We start from the raw sequence: 23,516 nt of genomic DNA, 5'->3' as shown, positions 1-23,516 counted from the left end.
ACAAGTCTGTTTGCCCCTGTGTGAGAGGGAATACACTGTAGGGAGGGATGTTTTTCACTACCATTGCTCCATGTCCTTGCCTCCCTGTGAATCTAAACAGCCTGTCTCCTCTCTCTCCACAGTTGATATGCAAAGTGTCGACACTGCGAGCGCTGTGCAGTAGGCATACAGAGAAGCTTACAGCTTTCAAAGCAATATATCCAGACATTGTGCGTGCCCACTTCCCCCCCTTATACAAGGAGCTGTTCGGATCAGACTTTGAGCAGTCCATGCCCGTTGACGGGTAGCAGCCCTGCCAGGTGCCAGTGTGCCCACCGTAGGGGAATGTGGAGGAGGAATCTGAGACACTTTATTGGTGCCCTGCACAAAACCAGAGCGGACAGATGGCACGCTGTTCAACTTCTTCTTTTACTTTGAAGGGGAGGGCTTAGTGAGTTGATTCTTAAGGTTTACTTTATTGAATTTAGTTCTCTTTGGAAGACTTGTGGGACCCGACACCCCATGGGACATGAAGAGGAGATAGGGACAAATGATTTCTGTCTGGTTGAACTTGACCCTCTTTTGCGCATTTCTTTCATGATTCACTTCATTTCATTCATTCATTTCCTCCAGTATTTTTGGCATCGCCCTTGTTATGATTTACCTGTACATCTGACTTGTAATCACATAAACAATTACTGAGTCACTTTTGGATTTTAAAAATAGCTCAAGACCTCTTCAATTTGAAGATAAATCCGCATCGGTGTTGTTTTTCAGATTACATTTCCCAAACAGTTTTAGTATTTTCACATTCAAAGCTTTGAATAGTCTTATCCCTATCTCCCTAAACTGAAATAAACAGCTGACAAATGCGCACATTTTGGTCAAGTTCAGCCCTTTTACTCTTGTGTTCAGTCGTATCTTTTGGATGCCGTTCTTGGAATGAAAACTCACAGCGACTTTGAGGGACGGTCTGTCGGCATGGTGATGCAATCGACACCTCTCTATGGACAATCGTTTAAAAAAAAAAAAAAGAAACATATAGAATTCTGGTAATTCTAATGAAAACGCAATGATTTTAGCTGTCAAAGACTCCATCCACCATTGTTGCATAGTGAAATCATGTAAGGCCATCTGCTATTAATCCTTCTCTGGACAGGTGCCCTGGAGAAGCACAGGGCACCAACACAATGAAAAGGGTCCATTCCACCTGTTTTATAATGTACTACAGGGTATATGGTCATAAGTACTTACTATACAGAAAAAAATAAATGTTTATAGAATCTATTTTAAATAACATGTATGATATTAGTAGTTAGACCATTCTTAATTGTTGAATTGATAAGGCACTTTTATTTACACCTTTCTTTAATTTAAGACTTGTATATTTACCTAGTGATGTGTTGCATGTGCACAAGAAATACAAGTTGAACCATGGTCACAGAGGCTAGTCCTGGGAGCTGCAGATGATACTGGTCTGGAAGTGTAAGGGCTGTCTGTTAGGATTGCTGGCGAGGCTGCTGGTTGGTGAACAAAGAAGGCAGGTTAGAGGAGCTCTGTTACCTCATCAACGGCCTGTCAAAATGTAGCTCCGATACTCCTTTTAGAGAGAATGCACACATACCTACAAACTTTTTTTGGGACATTAAAGTCTCTTGGCTTTCTTGATCTTTGTTATGAACAGACGTGGATTGAGCGGCAAAAAAAAGAAAAAGAAAGAATAAAGAGGTGTTGTTTGGTGAAACATTTGCAACACACTGGCGTTGATATACTACAAAAATATTTGGTACTAATTTTACTTTGAAAAACCTCACGTAATATGTAAAGAAGGCCACAAGAAAACAGAAATCAGGTTATAAAATCCACACATAGACCGTAATCCAATTGTTCCATCTAGTGGAAGGTGAAGATACAGCAAGCAGGTTGACAGCCTAATGACAAAGATTTACAGTCTAACCTAAAAGCACATTCATGAGCCGCTGTCAAACTGTTCAGATTGTTTTTTTGTTGTTTTTGAGTGACTTTATCTGCCTTCTCACCACAACCTCAGCCTCAGCAACGCCACAACAGGACACAGAAGGAACAGTGAAGGGAAAGTGAATATTCAAAGCCTTGTCTGGTAGTAAAGCTTCTATTTTTGTAACATGTTTTGGTTAAAAAAAACTCATGAAAGAGAACGAGGGAGAGAAAAAGATGTCAGGTAGCACTTAACTATATTCCTGCAATAATTAGACTAGCTGTTGTTTGTATGATTAGGGGAGAAACATAAAAATGGTAGGACAAGTGCTATTTTCAGAATGCTTTGTTGTTGTGCTTCTGTTTTGTTGAGTGTGTCTTTCTTGTCAGTGTGGTAGTAAAGTGGTAGAAAAAACCCTGGATGTGCCAAACAGTAGTCGTTGCTTCCGCTTTCCAGTCTACTCGTCTATAACGTAGAATGGATTCCTAAGACATTCCAGCAATCTCAGTAGCGGCTTCTAGAAAAATCTTTCAAAAAAAGATCAAAAAAAAAGAAAAAAAATGATATCCCTTTAGAAACCCAACAAAGCATGTTGATACATCTGTCACCAACCGTAACATAGAATCCAGTTGTTTGTCTTTTGTTTTCTGTTTGCACACTATCATTCCTCAGCCGTGCAATTTGTACAAGGCGTTAACACCTTGTGCTGTCACCCCTCAGGGAAGAGTTTCTTTTGCGCTTTCTGTTTGAGAGGACATTTGTTTGTACTCGTTAGGTTTAGTTTGTGTTTGTTTTTTGTCAGGGATGTTCCATGAGAAGTGGTTGAGATTTCACATTTGAATAGTCATCAGAATTTTAAAGTATTGATGTCTTTAAGGGGCCCCCAGCCACTCAAAGACCACTGCGCCCCTTTGGTCAAGTTCAAGAAAAATCTCATTTGTATAAACAACAAACGCCATCACTTTTAGAAACCGCAATTTTATCAGTACACAGCATATTCCTGTCACACACAAAAAAAAAAAAAATCTGTTTTGGTTTCAAACGGTGTCATCAGGGTCTTTAAAAATGATAACCCTCTTTGTTAGAAAAACCAAATATTCTTATGCAATACTAAATCTGTTGTGTTTGGGTTGTAGTAGATATGCTGTACCTAAGTAATAATCTCTGTTATGATCCAATGCTATTTGGATATGCACAAGCCCTCTACGACTAGTAAACCTCAGTCTCCCAGCAAAAGAAACCCAGTCTGGAACACTGCTAGACAATCCAGGTTGAGAGGCCCAGTGGCCCAGCAAGAGCAGCGAAAGAGGATGAGGTGTGAACGCTCAGGGAGGTAACAGGTAGACCGAAGAAGCAGCTCGCTTTCCTCTGGACAGTTGCCGAGCATTTGATTAGCTCTCATGCGAATTTATGAGGTCTTTAGAAATCTCTTCAAAGCACCCGATTGATAAGAGGAGGGGGCGTAGCACATTGAACATGCAGAGCATAGAGCACTTACTGTTCAGAAAAGTATTAAGAGATGGAGGTTGGGCTGATCTCCTGTTATTTATTTGCAAAAAAAAAGAAGTTTGTTTCTAAAAAGAAATGATTCAATTTTCTTAAGCTGTTGTAATATCGCTTGATGATCGCATAAAACGATTCATTATTTTTTCTCAAATATGATCAGCTGAGGTCTACCACCAAAACGGTTCTTCTCTCATAAAATGAAAATTTTTGTTTTTCATTTTTTTCGAAGTGGCATGTAATGTCTTCTACGATACAAAACAAGCAATATGCCTTGTGTTACAATTACGGGTCTCTACAGTGCAGTCATCATCCTTTTGAATTGACTTTATTCGTTCAGCTGACTCAAACTGGTGACGTTAACTCTCAGTCCAGAACAAAAAAAACCCCGTCACTCTGTTTTCATCTTCTTCTGTATGGTTGCGATATTGGCAGGATAGCAGAAAATGGTCATCAAACACATGAATACTTATGTGTCTAACTATAAACTGCGCCTTCACACAGGCCTGTAAAGTGATGTCCTGTATATTCTCACTTGATATATCCCAGTTTAAGTAAGGGATTGATGCTAAGTGTGCTACTCAATCAGTGTATAGTATACAGTAAAATGTGCTGGTCCTTCTGTCTCTGCTCTGTTGTCTGTGTGTATAAAGCAATAGTGTGTATGTATGCGTGTGTGTGTGTATGTGTTTGTTCTCACAGTGTGTGAATAAAATAAACCCCAGACAAGGCTTTAATAATTACAAAGGAACAGGGTTATGTGGACGAGGATTTCTTTTTGGTCTTTTTTAGAAATGTAAGGTTTTGGAAATGCCAAGCTTGATCCATCCATAATAGGTTTAGGTTTTAAAAGCATGACATAATGCCTTCAACAATTCATAGGCCTGCAGAATGCTGGGAGGCAACATTGACCGGCTTCACAGCGGAAACATGCTTCCCTATCATTTCGGACAGCGCGGCTACGGCCCGACCTGAGATGAATTGAAATTTATTCTGGAGTGTAAATTGTGAAAATGAGTCTTCTCGGCCATAAATTGTGAAGATCAGTGTTATGTCACGCTTAAAGTTGTGCTGGAGTGTCGGTGTGTTACCCCGAATTATGAGTCATCACATTTTAACAGAACTTACTTTCCAAAGCACAGCTGATAAGGATTTATGATTAAAAATACGTTTAAGAATATAGCTTAAAAAAGAAAAAGAAAAGCAACTTTTAGCCATAATCGAATGTCAAGCAATAATATATGTCTGTGTATTATTTTTGATTCTTTTGTGCATAATAGTCTTTGAACATCTGCATGTAAATACACCTTTTATTTATCAACTTTTGGTTTACTTTGTGTTGATTTTGTGGATCTTTTTATGTTCCATCTGTATATTTGACCAGTTCTGTTCCCAGGTGGAGGACGAAGAACTTATTTTCTCACTCTTTCTCTCTCCCTCATTCTCAGCCGTTTATTCACCATATTTAATGTTATTATTGATCACATGTATAAAGGTAGCTTTGTAATTTCTGTCTGTATAGATAAGAGGAAAATACTGCTACTAAGGCCGACCCAGTGAAACTATTTATCTGTTTATCAATTACACCATATTGTACGATAACTCTCTAGTTTCTAGTTTGCTTCCCTCCTTTAGGATTAGTTTGATAGAGATAGGGTGTGCTGACATTTATTTTGTGTTGCCCTGACGTGTGGTGCTAGGTAAGTTAATTTTGTGAACAAAGTATTGATTCCTAAGCCTGGCCGCCCTATTAGTCCGTTCATTTCATTGCATATTAATGTATTATTGATATTAGGACTCAATAAATGATAATGATAGTAAAAATGATAGTGGTAAAATTACCCGGCCGGTACCTGTATCAGTGTGCTCGTCTTGGGATAAGGCACTTATTTCCTTCTGACTTATAGCAAAGCTAGTGTCTGCTAATTAACAAACTATTTAAGGTTGCTTTTCCGGTTTGTGGAAAAATGATAATATTCAAACTGAAACAGCAGTATTGTGTTTTTTTCTTTGTCTGATTGTAAAAACCACTCACTGAGGCTATAGTTTGTCAGGTTTTAAGATACTAAATATTTACCTCTCTTTGTGTCTGCATAGTTCTCTACCTGATGCAGGGAAGTGGTGCTTGGATTTTATTAAACAGAGCCTCGATATGCTTTTGTTATTCCCCATTTTAGACTATCCTGAAACTGGTTTCTTCAGACCAGTAGCGTAAACCTCTTGCACCACATGAAGTGTTACAAATTTACATGAAAAAAAATCGCCATTTGAGGACAAAGTTGACCTTTTCTCTCCACTCTGTAGCAAATATCAGTGAGAATATGCTTGCAATAATACACAACGTATCACACTGAGTGCCTCTCGGTGTAACAAGATGCATACATGGTTTTGATTGTCTTTTTTTGTGGTTTTACAGACGTGTACTGAAGTGACGATGTATTTTGTACATGAGGATGAACTCTCAACTCTCACATGCTTCAAATGTTTTTCAGATACTTTCTTTATGTGACGTTAATCATTTTCACATGGGTTGACGCGCTTGATGTTAAAGGGTTTCAATGTGTAGATGGTCCGTTTAGAGTGTACATGTCACCCCTTACCTCGTTTTTTGAGAAACGTAACTGGGAAGTTTGTTTCATGTTGATCTTGAACGGTCAAATAAATGCTTGCAGACAGAAAAGTTCACCTTTCTTTGATCAGGCAAAAACTAACAGGCAACCCGCATTTCTTCAATTTCTGTTTGTTTTATATCGACTCTTTTTTTTATTTCATTGAGATTTACTAATGCATTGTATATCAAGTAGTTGTATGTGTTTGTAAAAGAGGCATACAACACATCTGGATTTCTTTAATGTTCTGTGTTCAATGTGCGCTCAGTCGGTTGGGGTAACTTAACATGAAGGGTGGGTGGAGCAGGGGTGGATTCTTTTTCCATGCAAAAGCAGTGCAAGTTATGGGAAAGCCGAAACTAGTGTGTGGTTGTCACAAATTTCTAAGTCACACGTTTGCTACTGATGTTGAAATGGGGACAGATGATCATGTACCTTTTTATCCAGCTCTTTTGAACTCTCTTTAGCAGGTAGTCTATTCACAAACGTAGTTTTGCTCCTTCTTGTCTGATTCTTAAATATGAAAATAAGTATTTTGATTCATTTTGTAAATACAGCTGTAAAGAAAAATAAGAAATTTAATGTTGTCTTTTAAATACTTTTCATTCTAATATGAATGTTGTTATATTGTACTTAGAAACTGTACCTTTAATATTACCTTTATTAAAAGTGCATTGGACACATCGATTTTAGATGTGCTTTATGTGCTGTTATCCCATAATAAAATTTACCGCTTGTAATGGGCTTTTATTTCCTGACTATTTATCTGTCTCTGTTGTCTGCTCTCTCTTTGGCTCACTTTTTTCAACCAAATTAATCAATTTGTATATTTTTGATTCACAATCATTTTATCAGGCCCAACTGTTTGAATTAGTGTTTCAATATTTTGCCTAAATTTGTGCAACTGGCAATGAAAATCTAAATAAAGGTGTGCCAATACTTTAACCACACACTAAGAAATACTAAGAAACCTTAACAGTCAACATTTTTTTTATTTAAGACATATAACAGTGTAAATACACCCCTGGGTTATTACATATTAAGATGCAAAACAATTTTACCAATATGAGAACCCAATTGTGGTCATGACATATCAAATTTAAATTCAGACAATGTTCTTGTTACATGATTCATCAGTCAAAATGTGTTGATTAATGAGACTGAGCAATTATTTCAAATTTCAAAATTATGGAAGTAATATTCCCTCATCTAATTTTCCTATCTAACCTTGGACATTTTGATAACGCAAAATGAACTGCAATATGATACATTTGTGCAAAATAATTTAAAGTGGACACAAATCATACCTTAAAATATTTGCAAAGATGTCAGAATTATATCATTGACCAAATGCAAAATAATAGCAAGACCAATAGTAGATTTTGAGCCATATGTGTACAGATAATGCCCATGATGCTATTGTTTCTAAAGCTTTATATATATTTGTTATATTATATTATTTATATTGTTCACCAACACAATGGTGGATGTACCCCAAGGCAAATGCCTGAGCCAGGTGTGGATATGAGCATTAAGGGTGAAAAATGCAAGAAATCAGGCCTGTTCTGCTCAGAGACAAGAGAATGGCTGCAGCAAAAAGGACCTTCCATAACTTTAAGTAAAAATAATTACTATAAACAGACATTAAGACAATGTGTCCGCTGATTAAGTGCTGGTTCGGAACACAATGGGATGTCATCAACTCTCTTTCAGACGAGCTGGAGGAGGACGGTCATTGGACACCTTAGTCAAGGTACAGAGAAGGAGGTCCTTGTTTCAGGGACCTGTGTTTAATTCATAGGTTTAAATGCACGATAAATAAATTATAGTCAATGTCCGGAAGGGGCAGCAAAGCATACAAACCGCTTTATGTCAACATAATTTTACCAGACGAAGAATGTCATCTGTCAAACGTTTTAGGTGGCTAACGCTAACTCGTACATTTACAGTTGCTTCATTCTTAAGGACTGCTTGTTAGTATTGACCATAATGGAGCTGGTATGGTGAGTAATATTGTCACTGCAGTTTGCAGAATATCATATTGGTATAATTCAGGCAACATACATTAACTTTGGGCTAGCTAATGTTAGCTAACAAGCTAGTTAGCGTCCCAGTGTTGTGGAGAGACTGACTGGCAGCTAACTATGCAAACCAAGTGTTGGCTAACTAAATTACTTGGATATTAAAAATGCACTTAACCGGACAGTGTGTTACTGTATTGCAGCTCTTATTCGTTAACGTGCTTGTATTTATAACACGAGTCTGTACCGGGGAAGACAAAACGAGAGAGTTGCATTATGCTAACCTTAGCTTACAGTCAAGCTACTTTAATGAGACCAGAAGTTAATGTTAACAATAACATAAACAGTTTTTTTTAGTCGACCAAAATGTTGTGCGTTGATTTTCAACCATTTGAACCATTTTGTCGCTAAACCATAGATGTGTAGTTGTGACGAACGTAACTACAAGCTAACTGTTGGCGAAATAATAATGTAACTATTGATCTTAAGAATTAATTTACATTGTATTAACCATCGCCTCTGTGTCGTCTTCGTGGCAGGATTTTTATTATACCACTAACTTATAACTAATATAGCATAAACTCGGCATATGTGTTCTTACTTCAGAACGCTAAGTTTAAAAATTAACCAATTGTACAAATCACAACGACGTCGCGATTACCCTAATATTAGCTCTTATTTTGAAGGTTTAAACAGGAAGTTAAGTGTATTCTACGGTTTCCTGACTTGATGCTCTGTAGCACGTGTGTAGGTAACGTTAATTACAAGCCGACTACTAACTTACAGGTAGCGTTACACTAGTGTATTTACTCCGTTATCACAAGTAAGTAACATTATGAAACATTTTAGAAATGTAATCCTATTATTTACCTTCAAAACATAACACCACTGGCCTTATCCTGAAGCACAAAAGCGTTACATATGTTGTCATATTAAAATTAGATAAAGGGTAGATCTTTGGCTATTTGAAGTCAATCAGGAAGAAACCAACACAAATGGCACAATTTAATTGTTGATTAAAACATTTTTGCACCAAATATAGATTGCTTACTTCCCACAGCTGTTGCTTGCTGGATATCCATCCAATATATAACAAATGTGTGTACAGAATGATTTATTTATTTAACTTTCTACCCTACAACAAAAATGTGTAAACACCAATTAAGTTCCCCTGTCTTACATGCCAACAGAAGTCTTTCCCAGTATTAAAGCAGTACAGAAACAGTTGTGAATTTTTGTGTACGATACAGGCCCTTTAATATGATTTATTTTCTCTTTTTAATTTAAGGGAGGACCTTCCAGTCCCTGAGGCTCCTTTCTTTACCAGAGACCTCTATGACAAATATTCACTTGCACCTAATATCAGAGAACTATGGGCCTTTCTCCAAAGGTATGTCAATGAATAATCTTATTAATAATACATCAGTTGAGGTGCATTTTTTTTCTGTGTAATTAGTGAGTGTTTATCTTCCATGTTGTTTTTCACCAAAGTCCAGTGGAGAACAATAAACAGGGATGTGGGACTGCAAACGCCTCCGGCTCTCCTTCCACAAAAGCAGCTGCAGAGTTTAAAGACAACGGTTGCATCAGAAAGGATGTCTTCTGTTGGGACGGCTGTGATAGTGATGATCCTGACAATGCTGCTGGAGTTACAGCAGAATGTAAGGATACTAAAAAATCCAGAGTGAAGCTCAAGCAGGCTGAGAATGAGACGGTTGCAGCTTATCCTGAACCCAGACTGCCTGTCCCATGTATGTCCAGCCTGTCCAGCAACGAACAGAAGGCGTATCTTGGCATTTTGATGAGTAAGAAAATAACAGATCCTCCGCAGGTAACAGCATTATCTCCTTAATGGTATTTTTAATCCTGCCAGACCTCGTTGCATCCCTTCTTTAACTTGCGTGCTCTAATGTTTCAGAACTTGAAGGCCCGAGTAAACAATGAAGTGATGCAGTTCATGAGGTACCTGCAAGATGTGGCCAAAATATGTGCGGACGACTACAACTTCATATCACAGGGAGCGATGCAATATTCAGAGGTACTGATACGACAAGGATTGCACCATATATATATATTTTTTTTATATATAAGCATTCAAACATTGAGCCTTGATTTGTGTTTCAGGAGTTCTTCGGGGGGTGTTTGGAGCACATTCAGGCATTTCCTGAGCTCTATCAGATCTATGAGATGACTAGTTTGACAGGCGGAACATTCGACCCAGGCCTGAAGCTGACCTTTGAGAAACAGCTGCTGACCATGGTAATCTACCTTTTGAAGTGTTAAGTATCACACAAGAGCTGTTCCTTTTAATAACAGATATGTAGGATAACCACTTCATATACATATATCTTGTTCCTAAATGCCATTGTCCAGTATTTTATTCAACCGTTACAACTTGGAAGTGTTGAATTGCAGAATCAGTCTTTCGGTGTTGATTCACTTCCTCTATTTCCATGTTTGTACCCTTTTTATTTCTCCAGGGCGATGTGGATATTACAGACCTCAAGATACTGCCTGCTGATGCACAGCTTGCATCGGATTATCAGAGTGTTTCATCAGAGAATCCTCCAGCTAAAAAAGCCAAGGACATGCACGCTGTAAGCAGTTGTCTCGCTTTTTTAATTACTCCAATAAAGTAAGTCACAAAGACGTTTTAGGGCTAGAATGGGATTCATGACCGCAGGTCTATTGTTAAATCCATTTTAGCTCTTGCAGTTTTCACAAAAGACACCAGAGGGTGTTCATGTCTTGCTCAGCAAAACCGATGCTAATTGTGCTTCTGAAAGATGCGGGACACACACACACGGTACAGTCAAAAGTCCAGTTCATTGAAGACAGTCATGTTTGACTGATGGAGTCGATGTCCTGGTCGTGTGACCGAGTCTTGTTTTTCTCCACAGAAAATCAGCACTGATAGTAATGCCGAGAGTCTGTCTGCCCGCTATGAGCCTGAAGTGTGTCTGACTCGAGATGCCCTCGTCAGGCTGCTAGACAACCATGGTCCTGACTTTGGAGAGCAATGGGAACTGCCTGTTTGTGTCCAATTAAACCCAGAAAAAGGTACAGCATCATCAGTCGGCCATTCAGGCTGTTATAGTGGAGGTGATGTTAACTAGGGCCAATTACGGCTTTGCTTCCATGAGTGAAAATGCTAACAAGAACCAGACATCTCCTTTATTCTCTCTCTCTCTCTCTTCTTTGTGTTGCTGTTCACTTTCAGTCATCAAATGCCAGAGAATACAAATAACAGTGTGTGTACAAAGAATGTTAAAACCGAAGCCTATATGAGGAGTTACATTTTATTATTTTCTTTTTTGTATCGGATGACACTTGAATTTCAAGCAACACAAAAATCTATTTGCTTCCTTGCTAAATGTAAATTTAATAGGAAAAGATAGGAATTGCTATTTGGCGATGACATGTTTTTGTAACAAGTTCATGACATTTTAGAATATAAGGATCTATACATATATATGACACAAGGTTATTACGTTCACCGTAAAGAACAACACGTTTCACATTGGCAGCACATATAAGATAGTCATCTGGTTGTCCTTTTGAGAGGTGAGACACTTTGAGTGATAGAGCACAGTGTGTAGTGACGTTGAATGGCCTCAGGGTGGCACTGTTTCACATTTCCTTTTTGTTTCCCACATCTTAAATTCACAGGCAGTAGCCAGAAGAAGACTGTGTACATAGACTCACCCCTGCTGCAGACTGAAATGACGGTGAGAGAGAGGTCACATGTCTACCACGAGGAGAGTTTGAAGCTTTCCATCAAGAAGCAAGGCAGTAAAAATGTGTTCCATTTAATGACGGAGCTTCCTGAGGATCACCAGCAACTCCACGCCGTATGTAGTCGCGCAAATAGAAGTCCTATACGTGGTGTCATGTACGGGGTCTTACTTCACCTGAACAACGATTCTTTGTTTTCTGTTTCTAAATCAGGAGAGGTCACAAAGAAACTTGGTGTCTTCTGGAAACGATGGTCTTGACTTTGAGGTGGACCTCGCTGACCTGGAAACATTTGGAGAGGCGCCCCCCATTAAAACCCCCAAGATGCAGAATGCATGTGTTAAAAGTTCAAACGCTCCAAGTTCCCCGCCTTTAGCTAAGACGACAAAGTCCAGTGAGCATCTTGTAAACACTAGCGGCAGTTCACAAGAAGAGATGGACAGCTCATCGACAGATGTGAATGGTCCCGTAAAAGAGGAGAGTGAGGCCACTGCCCCCAAAAATGAACAAATGAGGTCGGACACTGCTCAACAAAGTGACGAAGACCCACCTTTTATAGGAGACTCGGATGACGAGAAGCTGGTCATTGATGACTCGGTGTCTCCAGCTAACGCACGGACCACATCGCGCGCTGCAGACCCCCCGATAATCCCCGTCCCCGAGTCTGTACCTGTAAACCCCGAGTCAGCGTCCCCTCAAAAAGGTACGAAGCAGAGGCGACAACTCAAAAGAGCGAAAGTATCTGGCGACCAGCTGGGTGAGATCCTGCGCATGCAGACTGCCATGTTCAACTCTCCCAGTGACGCAGCCAAAGGCTCCACCATGTCCCAGGAAACCAACTCCCCCACCCGATGCATGGGACCCTCGGTTCACTCCCACCCAGTGTCTCTGGTGAAGCCCTGCGTTTCCTCATATTTGGAGAGAAACCAGAACCAGGATGGCGAGACCTGCGTATCGGCACCGCTGGTCAACATTACTACTACAGAGCACAAAAGTTAGTGTCAAGTTCATTTTCATTCTTGTGGATTTAGGTTGTGTTTATGTGCTTGATTAACATAGTTCATCATTGCCTCCCACACAGAAATCCTGTCACAAGACTTACAGGCTGGTATTGAAGATGAACAAGACTACCAGGCCCCAGAGGAAGGAAACCTGCTCTATAAGCTCTACAGTCTGCAAGACTTGCTGCTCATGGTGCGCAGCTCTGTCTCACTGACCCATAACAGAAAACTAGGCCACAACAGACAAAACCAGGTATACATGTTAGTTTAACTTCATCCTCCAGATTTTAATAGTGTCTTTTCACATATTAAAGTATAAAATGAATATATATGCAACAGTTATGTCTGTCTGTTTTCTTCCCCAATAGTTTGTGCCAGTGCATGTCTTTCCCAAGCTGGAGTACCAGTTGAATTATGGTGTCGAGTGTCTGAGCAGCAGTGAGGCTTGCCAGCTGTGGACTGAGACATTGCTCCACTCCAGCACTGTATCCTACATAGGTAAGAAAACAAAAACTGCAATCGTTTTCTTGCTAAATTCAGTGAAAATTAAGAAATAAATGTTACCAAATTGCTCTCAGTTCCAGTGCAGGAGGAGTGCGCCTTCAGCCTTTAATTTGTTTCAAAATAATTGCCAGGAAAATAGTCAAAGTAATATTTCCTGAGAGGGTTCAGTAGAGTCCACATGGCAAATCCTCCCACAAACCAATGGAATAGTCTTCAGATGACTCACCATCCTGCTGTGACTGTGTGTAGTGAATGAGTTTACTTTGTTGCCATAACTACAGCCACATTTGATTGTGGGGAATTATAAAGCAGAACTCAGCTAAATGTTGTTTTGAACTTCAGTTAAATTCCCTTAATGCATATTGTGTGCTTACATGTACTGCTTATCTGTAGCTCAAAGATCTATCCTTTTTCTGTACTAGGTTCACTGACGTGTGGACTCGTGTAGGTGTCGGCTCCGTTATGATTTAATGGCTAAAAGCCGTCTCGGTGTTAAACGCCTGTCCAGTCTCCTGGCATAGTTGACACACTAGGCAGGATCTCTCATCAGCGTCACTGACAGTACAACAAGTGTATAGCCTGGCTTCTTATATTCAGCTTCGCTATTGATGTTTTTTGGAAGACGATGTTGCAGTTTAAAAAGCGTTTTATCTTTATCCGTCAATAGTATAGGACAAGGAATAGCCGGTGAGAAAACAGGGATTATATGCCAGCTATGTGCAACGGTATAGATTATTTCTCACTTCATGACACAGCTGATAAAAGACTTCCTTCTTTTCTAAGTGGTTCGTAGTTCATCATGGGGTTTATCACGTGGCATTCCCCAGTTGTGTATTTCTGGCTGTGGGTGCCGGCCCTGAAACAGCCCATAATTGAAGGAAGGCCCTCTTGAAATAAGCAGACATTACATGCTGGAGTGGGAGGCATGAAAGGAGACGGGACCAACAAGCTTTTCTTACCACCCACTCAAGAGTGTAACAATGCAGGCGAATCAACAGCGACTAATTACTTTGTAAGCACTAGAAATGGGATTGATGATGAAGGGAAGCTCGTGGTGTGCATGCTCATTAGATCTCGTTGCTTTCTCAGTGTGTCGCTCACCCTCTCGTTCTGTCTCTGTAGCTCACATCAATGCGCACACATCAAAAGTAGCTCTGCTGAGAAAGCTGCCTGACGACTGGAAACAGAACGTCTCCTGTGGCTTCAAGTGAGTGTCCTTACAACAGATGTGTGCAGATGATTGGGATTAGCCTCATCGCCCCAGTATGATTATATAGTTTGTCAAGTTCTCATCTTGAGAGTTGATCAATAATCCAAGCCTTTTCATCAACCTCTGGTTTTGTCATCTTAATTAGTGTTGAAATTTAGATTACTACTAACGTAGACGGACTGAAAGTAGAGGGACTAAAGCTTGCTGGTGTCTCTTTTTCCATCCACAGGCCATCGAAGTCCCTGAATATACTGCACCACCTACTGAAGAAGCTAACTGGGTGAGTTGTTGAAGACATTCTTTGTCTTGTTTTAGATTATTAGTGCTGAGCTCCTCCATCCTCATTTTCCCCTTTTTTTTGTAATGCCAGAATAATTATGTTTTGGGTTGTCGGTCCGTTCATCTGGACGTATGTTTGTACGTAAGTCCATCTGTCCTGTTATGAACGCAATATCTCAGGAACGTCTGGAGGGAATTTCTTCAAATTTGCATCCACTTGTACACAAGGATGCACTGATTAGATGTTTGTAGTTGAAAGTGTATTCTCTTGTAAGTCTTTTTGCAAAAACATAATTTTTGCAGCTTTATTTTAATTAATGTGTCCTTATGGAAGCACAGAACATATTTAATGTGTATAAAAACACAATACATGTATGAACTAATATTTTTTTAGTTGGACCACATCTGCAGACGAGTTGTCTATTTGTCTTCATGCTCTGTTTAAGATGTCCGGTCAGCCTTGGGCTAAAAACATGACATTAGTTTCCCTTCATCTTTGTGTTGTGTTACGCAATCGATTACTCATCGACACACAATACATGTGTCACCTTCTGCTTTCTTAAGACTCTGTTCACCCCCATACCAGTCACCTGGCAGGGAACTAAGAATGCTGCATGATTCAGTGTGTGGGTTTTGACTTTTAACACACCCTCAATGACTTTGTTTGCTTTTTTTGTAGGTTAGATGAAGGACAGTATCTGATTGCGCACAAGGCAGGGGAACCATTCGTGACCTTATTAAAAGCGGCTAATGGGAAAGTGAGTCGGGGGGCGTACAACCTGCAGCAGCTCCACAGCTCAGTGCCCCAGCCCCCAGCGTCCGGCCTCGTGCCCTGGATACCTGTTGATCCAGCTGTGGTCCTGCCCTTCCACCAGAAACACGGCCGTGTCCCCTGCACCTTCCCACCAAAATCCTTCACAAAGGTGTGTACTTGATAGATGACACGGTGAAAAAATACAAAAGCACTGGAGGTCATGACCGCACAAGTGATGGCAAGAGATGATAAGTTGTTTGAACTAATAGGAAGTGTTTTATTGGTTAATGCCGAGGAAGTCCACACCCACCAACGGGGATTCTCTAAAAGCCAAGATAAATGACATGAAGTCTCTTGAGTGCAAAACTCTTGGCTGTTTTCTTAACAGACAGGCTGAACCAGCACAATACTGCATAGTTTTCCTATACAAGCCCACAACTAAACGCAGGAACAATAGAGAGCACAGCAACATCAACAACAGCTCAGCAGGGTTAGTGCTGTAGACTCTGCCACATGGAATTTTAGACAGGAATCCAATGAGTGTCTCAAAGATATTTAAACTGCTTTTAACTTGCAACGGCAAATATTTCGCAATAAGTTTCAACAGGGCAATGGGATTGTCAACATTCGCCACAGATGCTTGTACTAAACAAAGCATTTGAGGGTATGATGCTACTGAAATTTAAATCTACAATAATTTGACCTTCCTTTATCCTACCAGACGGCGAAAGATGGGTCATCGCAGTCCAACAGCCATGGAGCTGGGCAGTCACAGAACAAATCGAATGCAGGGGGCAACAAGAAGAAAAAACCAAAGAAACGTGCAGCCAGGCGTAACAAGTACATAAAAAAGCTCGTTCAGAATTCCATTTAACTTCTATCATTTCATATAAGGTGAGTCAGGTGAGGAGCTGGACCTGCACGCCTAAGGAAAGGAGAGGAAACAAGACCACTTATTCAATCTGTAATTTCATACTGGAAATACATTATGACCGTAAACATAAATGTGAATTCTGAAGCACTTTGAGAGTACAGAAAATATACTTTTTTTTTTATATTTTAATTTTGTTCAGAGACATGTATATTTTGTTAATTGTTGTGTTTTGTGAAAACAATAAACTTTTGTGCAAGTATCCATATGGGGTGAAGTTCTTCACATCTTTGTAACAGTTTGTATGGACGTGTGTGTGTGTGGTGTGAATATTAGATATCACGTGTGTGTGTGTGTGCGCACGTGTGTGTGTGTGTGTGTTTAAAACTTTGAGCTACAGTGTTAAAGGGTGGAGTCATGAGTGCTTGGAAAGGGGAGGTGACAGGGGAAGTTTTTTTCCTGTCAGAAAAAAGTTGAACCTCCACACCCATTCCATTTATACATTGCCTGGACAAATCTCTGCATCATCTCAACGTTGACAACAAAGGTAAGTTCAGTGCAGTTCTACATTTTAATGCGGACTAACTGACTTTGTAACTGAGATGTAACACTGCAGGGAGGTTTAAGGGAATTTCCCAACTTTCAATCATGGCAAATGATTTCCACATGATTTCCATTAAGTCTGCGAATGTGTTTTGTTGTTTTATTTTCTTGAGTTTTGGTTAAGTTAAAATGGTCAAACCAAATGGTTAATGGTTAAAATGAATCCCTGCTCTTCAGTGTGAGCCCTCTTCCTGTTTTCTTCCACGTGAATGTGCTCAGTTATTTTACCAGACTTGAGTACAGGAGCACTTTTTCCAGGGTGTGTCTCTGTGGGATTGCTGTTAGAGATGTGTGTCAGACTGAACAAGGATTTCAAAGACCTAGGGGATTGTGGGTAGTAGTGTCGAACCATTTTACTGTGAATATGGCAAAGCAGTGGAAACTAAGTTATACAGTAACTTGATGAAATGGAAAAAGTGTCACAGTGATTTTTTTTTGGTGACACAGTTGTACCAAAAGCAACAACTTAAGTGAATTAAATTCCTCTGCCTCTGTGTAGAGAAGATTGGCTTTGTGGGGTCAGGTGATGATATCTTGAGACAAAACAAACAGAGCCCATTGAATGAAGCTCAGACAAGTTGGTGACGGGATTACAATGAGATTTGATTACAGGACTGTAGTGTTGACACTTTTGCAACCTTTTCCAGGAGAGTCACAATGGCTATGGTATCAGAGTTTCTGGGACAGCTCTCTCTCAACATTGGGGTAACGTCCTATATTTAATTTATTAAAACTCTTACACAATACATGGTGTACCTTTTTTAAATACATATATATATTAAAAAAAAAAGATAGCATCAATTTGATCTCACTCTGATTTGCTTTGGATCCTCAGGCCCATGAACCCACGTTCCCCACTGTGGTACCTGCTATGGATTTTGACCCTGACAGAGATGCTGCCAGAATAGAGACCGCTATCAAAACCAAAGGTAAGATGTAGTACTGTACGTGTTGCTTAAAAAAAAAAAGAAATCTGTGCTTGGTGCTGCTGGTCTCTCTACAGATGAGTAGCTGGTATTTGTGAGTCAGACATCCTGGCTTAAAAAACGTTTTGACCATGCTGGGAACACTTCCAAGTCTGCCTCAGTGCTGGCAGAGCTGGGAGCCGTTGGCAACAGTCTGGACGCTACCTCTTCAACAGTCCGCCATTTTGTTGTTATGAAGAATATGTTCTAAGTTTCTTTACTAATGACGTTTGAGGGGGAAAATGCCTTGTGACCACATCATGTGTTAAAGCAGGCAGGCAAGCTTTGCTACCAGGCCCTCTTATAAGTGTTTATTGTTCTTCTTCAACATGCACTTTCAAAATAATTAAAGATAAATCCACACACACACATGTTCAAAAGACTCCAAACCTGTTCTATGGCATTAACCATTTTAGCCTACAGAATGTCTCACAGCTCAGTTTTTTGAACTGTAAAAGTTGACTCTAGTTGTGTGTGTCTTTTTCATTCTAACATGAACAGGAGTGGATGAACAGACCATCATTGACATCCTGACAAAGCGGACCTACTCCCAAAGAAGAGACGTCGCTTTTGCATATGAAAGGAGGGCAAAGAAGGTACAGTCGGCCTCGAGATGCGATCCAAAATGCTTCACAGCTATAGCTGTTAGAAACAGTGTCGGAGACATTCAGGTAACATTGTTTTATCTTTAGGACATGATCTCAGCCCTGAAGGGAGCGCTGTCTGGCTCTCTGGAAGCAGTGATCCTTGGATTGATGAAGAGCACGGCCCAGTACGATGCCTCATTGATCAGAGGCTCCATCAAGGTAAAGGACACAGATTGGTACACAATATCAGCAGATTAGATTTAAAGGTTACACTGCCCCCTTCTGGAGAAATTACAGAACTTGCTTTTGTGCTACGCCCCGATTTTATGATTTCATTGTGTTCATCCTAGAGTTTCATACTTAAAAAGTAATGAAGATTTCTGCCTTTTTCAGGGCGCAGGAACAGATGAAGAGACGCTGATTGAGGTTCTGTGCTCACGCAGCAACAATGAGATGGTGGAGATCAAGAAGGTCTACATGGAGTGTAAGTTCAAAACATCCCAGTCATTCATACGAAGGGCTGGAAATACATTGTAGCATGTATTGCCTCACCTATAGGTTGTTGTGCCATTCATGCACTATTAGGCTATTGTACAGGTTATCTTTCTCCATCAAAAGTCTTGTCTTCAATGATCTTGAACCAGAAATTCCACAGCTATGTGATTACTTTAGATACGCAGAGAAAGCTAAATGTTTACATTGAAAGTATTATTTCCCACAGTGTTCAAGAAGGACCTGGAGAAAGACGTGGCAGGTGACACCTCCGGGAACTTTGCTAAGCTGCTCTTGGCTCTGGTGCAGGTGAGATTTGTCAGTGACCGTCTTTTATGATTAATACAACACCAGACAGTTTAAGCTGACCTGAGTTTGTGTCTTATTTCTGTGCAGACCAAGAGAGCAGAACCGTCCGCTATGGTAGACTATGAAAAGATTGATGAAGATGCCAGAGTAAGTTGCCCGTTTTCACTTTGTCTGTGGAATCTAAAATAAATCGAATTTAAAAAACTGTAATTTGATCATTACTACTCAGGTGACATACAGTGCGTTTACTCTCATTTGATCATTTTGAGCTCATTCAATAACAATATTTAATTTTGGTACCTTGATATTTAACAGTAGTGACAACACTTCTATGCCACAAAGTGTAATGAGTTTTGTGTTGCTCTTTCATTGATTCATCTCAGGCCCTCTATGAGGCCGGGGTGAAGATAAAAGGAACTGATGTGCCGACCTGGATCTCCATTATGTCCGAGAGAAGCGTGCCCCACCTGCAGAAGGGTAAGATCGCCTGTTTTTGCTTGGTAGCATTGTTACATAAGTGTTAATTTTTCTTAAACATTTGAAAAATACCCATTAACAATCAGTGAATCACTTTGTTTCCCTCTGCTTGTTAGTGTTTCAAAGGTACAAGAGTTACAGCCCCTACGACATGCAGGAGAGCATTATTAAGGAAGTCAAAGGAGACTTGCAAAGGTCCTTCCTGGTGCTAGGTACACATTATCTTTTATCAATAATTCATATTATTAATACATTACACCCTGTTTAATCATTACTGAAGTAAATATTCACCGTGTAGGCCAGGTACTGTTGTGTGAATCACTTCTAAAATTACAAAAGAAAATCATCTGTCAAATACAAGACGCGTTATTGTGGATATTTATTCAGGTTTTCTTTTTGTTCCAGTTAAGTGCTTTGAAAACAAACAGCTGTACTTTGCCAGCAGACTGAATGAAGCCATGAAGGTACGCGGTGCTGTTCTATTTCTTCTTGTGGAAATGTGGCTATTTTGAGGGCCAGACTTTTTTTTTTTTTTTTTCCCTTTCTTTTAGAATAGATGTAAGAAGTACATCTGCTTTTGAAAGTGCAATTTTGCTGCAGGAACACAGAATCCAAAGTTGGCAGAAGTTGTCTTACAACAGCGTTGCATCAGCTGCTGTAGTTAAGTTGAAAGCGTGTACAACTTGTAAGTGCTGACTTGTGCTTGTCTGCTCAGAGTAAAGGAGCCAAAGAGAAGATGGTGACCAGAATTATTGTGTCGCGCTGCGAGGTGGACCTGAAGAAGGTCTGCTCTGAATACAAGACCAACTTTGGAGAGTCTCTGCAAAAGACTATTCTGGTAAGTGAATTATTCAGCCTGCCCCCTGACCTCTGACTGAGTTACAGTAAGCCTTCTTTTGTCATGCAGCACCTCTAACCTGTCTCTGTTTCTGCAGGAACACACCAAGGGAGACTACCAGAAGGTGCTGCTCGGCCTGTGCGGACCAGAGGAGTAAAAATGAATCATCAGTATCAAAAGGGCCTCACGTTGCACCTCTGGAAAGGTGTACTGGAGAGGAGGACTCATGAATATCACGCTTGGAACGAACTTTTTCTGCACACATTTAAATGCAACATTTAAGGAGATACGTTTATCTTATATCTCGAAACATGAAGAATCTGTATTAAAGCGTACTTTTGTTGTACCAAAACGGCAATAAAGTTGCTTTGTAAGAGTATTGCTTACTTTCTTTGCATTCCACTGCTTTGTTCTGACATTGTTGTATGTTGATAACACAGATAACCATTAGAGGGCGCTATAGTAGCATTAAAAGCAAGAGCAGATAGCTCCCGCTCCTCTGTGTCTCAGGCCTCATGGTATCTGATATCTGCTGAGGAAACACGAATTTTTGAATATATATATTTTGAAACATTTTTTACGTTCCATTATCATTTCCCCTTATTATTTTAAGTAGTAAATTAAGAGTAAATACATAAAACAGCCATTCAAAGAACATATATTTTATTTGCACAAGGGATGGAAATATTACTATTTTGCAGTTTGCCAATTTTTTAAACCGTATTTGAAATGATGGTATTTAGATTCAATGCTGCACCAACTTGAAGATGTATTACTTTGTGAAAACAGTCATGCATGATCCATACAGCATCTTTTCGTACAAAGAATTAAGATTCAAATCTTCCACACTTTCCACTATGAGGTTCCATCAAGATGATTTAATCATTAGTGTGTTTTTCTGTGTTTGTTTGGTGCTAATATTTTAATTAAAAATGTTAATTTTACCTCCGGCAAAGATGATTTGCATACCACTAAACAAGCTTCTATACAGTGTGTTTCTGCTGTTTAGTTTGTGGTCTCTCAGGATGAAATAACCACCACAGTGTTGTCAAGGCATTTCTACTGAAGTATAAGAAAAAAAATGGCCCCAAAAGGCAAGATCGGAAATGCTGAACACAGCGATGAGGAAAAGGATGTGAGGGAAAGCGCATGGACCTTATAATCTAAAACAAAGTGGTGTACTGTGGCTCAAATATGATAGAAGATCATCTATTATTGTGAGAGAAATTGTCCGATAAAATAATGCTTCTGTCTAATATTTTCACTGGTTGAGTAGCTTAGGAGAGAAATGGCTTCAGATTTGAGCAAGGCACTGGATTTATGATCATTTTGTAATAATATTGATGACAACATTAGCCTTTTGTGATGGTTTATGTTTATAGGCAATAAAAAAATAAAATATAGTGTAAAGTTAGGTAAAACAGTATTTTGCAAAGCAGGGAGTGAGATTTATGCGCGAGTGTGGTGACAGATTAATCTTTGCATCATAAAGAGGAAAGCAGCACCATATTTTTCCCTTTTTTATATAGATGTACAACATGCTGTTCTGTTCAAGGCCAGTCCGTTGGGACCTCCAGCAAACCCAAGGGGAACTCTCTTCTCAATTGAAACGATGCAATTTACTGTCCCAAACGCTGGCACTTCATCATTCAGAGGACTTTAACCCCATGAATGTCAAACACGGAGCATGCTGGGAAGGAGATGGAATACCTCGCATTACCATAACAACTAGAACCAAATGACAAGCACTCTGGAGCCTAAAAGGTGAAGAATAATACCATATAATCACCTAATAAGGATTGCATTTGAGAGGAGATTTCTGATTACTTTATGTTCAAAGACACTGATAAGGACCAGTGACCATTCCCAGCTGTCGGGCTGCTCTGTTGTGGTGGTTTTAGCATGAAAGGTCAGACAAATCCAGTTACCTTTGCTAATACTTGTCCCAGTTAGATTGAACATGTGGCTAGCTCCCCCCCATTCACCTCAGAGACAAAGCCCAGGCAGCGCTGCAGGCATCCAGCAGCATTAAAGTTTCACAGTACAGCTGTGGAGCTGCTGTCGGCCCGCCAGACACACCAACTGCACATTGGGAAGGTTTTAGTTTGTGCTTTTTATTAATTTATTGCATTGAACAGAGCTTGCAACTTAAAGAACCGACAGCGTCGGAACGTTCCTTCTCATCTCCCTCCCTCCTTGACACATCTGAACCCGGCTCGGATTTTTTTGTGCAGAGCACCAAAGGGTGTTTAATTATAGAGTAGCGGGCCACCAAGGTCTGCTTTTAATTGTGTGCATCTGTGTGTGTTTGTGTGTGTGTGTGTGTGTGTTTGCCCGCAGCTCTATAGGTCGCAGGCATACTCTAAATGAGAACTCCTACAGGCTAAGCTGGAGGACCCGCTCCCTCCCCACAGCTGCGGAGCCGAGAGAGCCAGAGTTTGATTAATATTTTCTTAATTATCATTATTTAATTCACCCAAACCAGAGCTTCTTCAGTGAAAGTGTGGCCTTTGTCTCTGTGATGCTGAATACTCTGGCTCGTTAAGGGCACTGAGAGATCCTGTATATGGTAAATAAGAGGTTGTGTGTTATGCTGCTGCCCCAGGGAGAGTTGGCACCACACTGAAGGACATCTCCTTCTAAAGAATGCCGCTCTGCTGATGTTTCTCTGCGCAGACCGTAGAGCCGGATCCTCCGCCTCTGGCTTCGTCAGGCCCGTTTCCTTTTATGAGGCTCAAACTGAGACAACAGCACAGGCAGAAGAGCGCTGTGCACTCGTCATGCCATCAGGCTGCCTCCTTTGTACAGTAGACTGGTAATTG

The 23,516-nt window shown here is 40.1% G+C and overlaps 3 protein-coding genes across 5 annotated transcripts in view; all 3 read left to right on the top strand.

The window, feature by feature from the left end:
- Positions 1 to 6,776, top strand: part of roraa (RAR-related orphan receptor A, paralog a) — a gene marked incomplete at its 5' end in the record, with an annotated part of 173,063 nt that extends 166,287 nt beyond the window's left edge. For all 3 annotated transcript variants that reach the window (XM_079162933.1, XM_079162932.1, XM_079162934.1), the window contains one exon: positions 123 to 6,776. In XM_079162933.1, the coding sequence (XP_079019059.1) occupies positions 123 to 287 (165 nt within the window). In that variant the 3' untranslated portion in view covers positions 288 to 6,776. The remainder of the gene's footprint in view (positions 1 to 122) is intronic.
- A 1,166-nt stretch (positions 6,777 to 7,942) lies between these two features.
- On the top strand, positions 7,943 to 16,682 carry ice2 (interactor of little elongator complex ELL subunit 2). Its single transcript, XM_079163691.1, has 15 exons — positions 7,943 to 8,051; positions 9,358 to 9,459; positions 9,561 to 9,900; positions 9,988 to 10,107; positions 10,194 to 10,328; positions 10,550 to 10,666; positions 10,970 to 11,129; positions 11,739 to 11,920; positions 12,018 to 12,798; positions 12,886 to 13,058; positions 13,174 to 13,303; positions 14,432 to 14,516; positions 14,749 to 14,799; positions 15,478 to 15,721; positions 16,274 to 16,682. Exons 1-15 carry the CDS (start codon positions 8,038 to 8,040, stop codon positions 16,424 to 16,426), a joined length of 2,787 nt encoding a protein of 928 aa, XP_079019817.1. The 5' UTR covers positions 7,943 to 8,037; the 3' UTR covers positions 16,427 to 16,682.
- A 206-nt stretch (positions 16,683 to 16,888) lies between these two features.
- LOC306698620 (annexin A2-like) lies at positions 16,889 to 21,071 on the top strand. Its single transcript, XM_079163010.1, has 13 exons — positions 16,889 to 16,970; positions 17,674 to 17,731; positions 17,862 to 17,955; positions 18,493 to 18,587; positions 18,684 to 18,797; positions 18,972 to 19,062; positions 19,300 to 19,379; positions 19,467 to 19,526; positions 19,763 to 19,856; positions 19,973 to 20,068; positions 20,262 to 20,320; positions 20,572 to 20,694; positions 20,792 to 21,071. The coding sequence occupies exons 2-13, from the start codon at positions 17,684 to 17,686 to the stop codon at positions 20,849 to 20,851; spliced, it is 1,014 nt and encodes a 337-aa protein (XP_079019136.1). The 5' UTR covers positions 16,889 to 16,970; positions 17,674 to 17,683; the 3' UTR covers positions 20,852 to 21,071.
- The last annotated feature ends 2,445 nt before the right edge of the window (positions 21,072 to 23,516 follow it).

Source organism: Pholis gunnellus (assembly GCF_910591455.1).
Source record: "Pholis gunnellus genome assembly, chromosome: 7".
Classification (NCBI taxonomy): Eukaryota; Metazoa; Chordata; class Actinopteri; order Perciformes; family Pholidae; genus Pholis; species Pholis gunnellus.
Note: the sequence above shows the minus strand (reverse complement) of the source record. Positions and strands in the feature narration are given on the sequence as shown.

Bases quoted from the DNA above. Each gene is read 5' to 3' on its own strand.
- LOC306698620 (XM_079163010.1), top strand. From the start codon at position 17,684: ATGGCTATGGTATCAGAGTTTCTGGGACAGCTCTCTCTCAACATTGGG. The intron at 19,857-19,972 runs GTAAGATCGCCT...TCTGCTTGTTAG, and splicing joins CGTGCCCCACCTGCAGAAGG to TGTTTCAAAGGTACAAGAGT. The intron at 20,321-20,571 runs GTACGCGGTGCT...TTGTCTGCTCAG, and splicing joins GACTGAATGAAGCCATGAAG to AGTAAAGGAGCCAAAGAGAA.
- ice2 (XM_079163691.1), top strand. The intron at 10,108-10,193 runs GTACTGATACGA...TTTGTGTTTCAG, and splicing joins GAGCGATGCAATATTCAGAG to GAGTTCTTCGGGGGGTGTTT. The intron at 12,799-12,885 runs GTTAGTGTCAAG...CCTCCCACACAG, and splicing joins TACTACTACAGAGCACAAAA to AAATCCTGTCACAAGACTTA.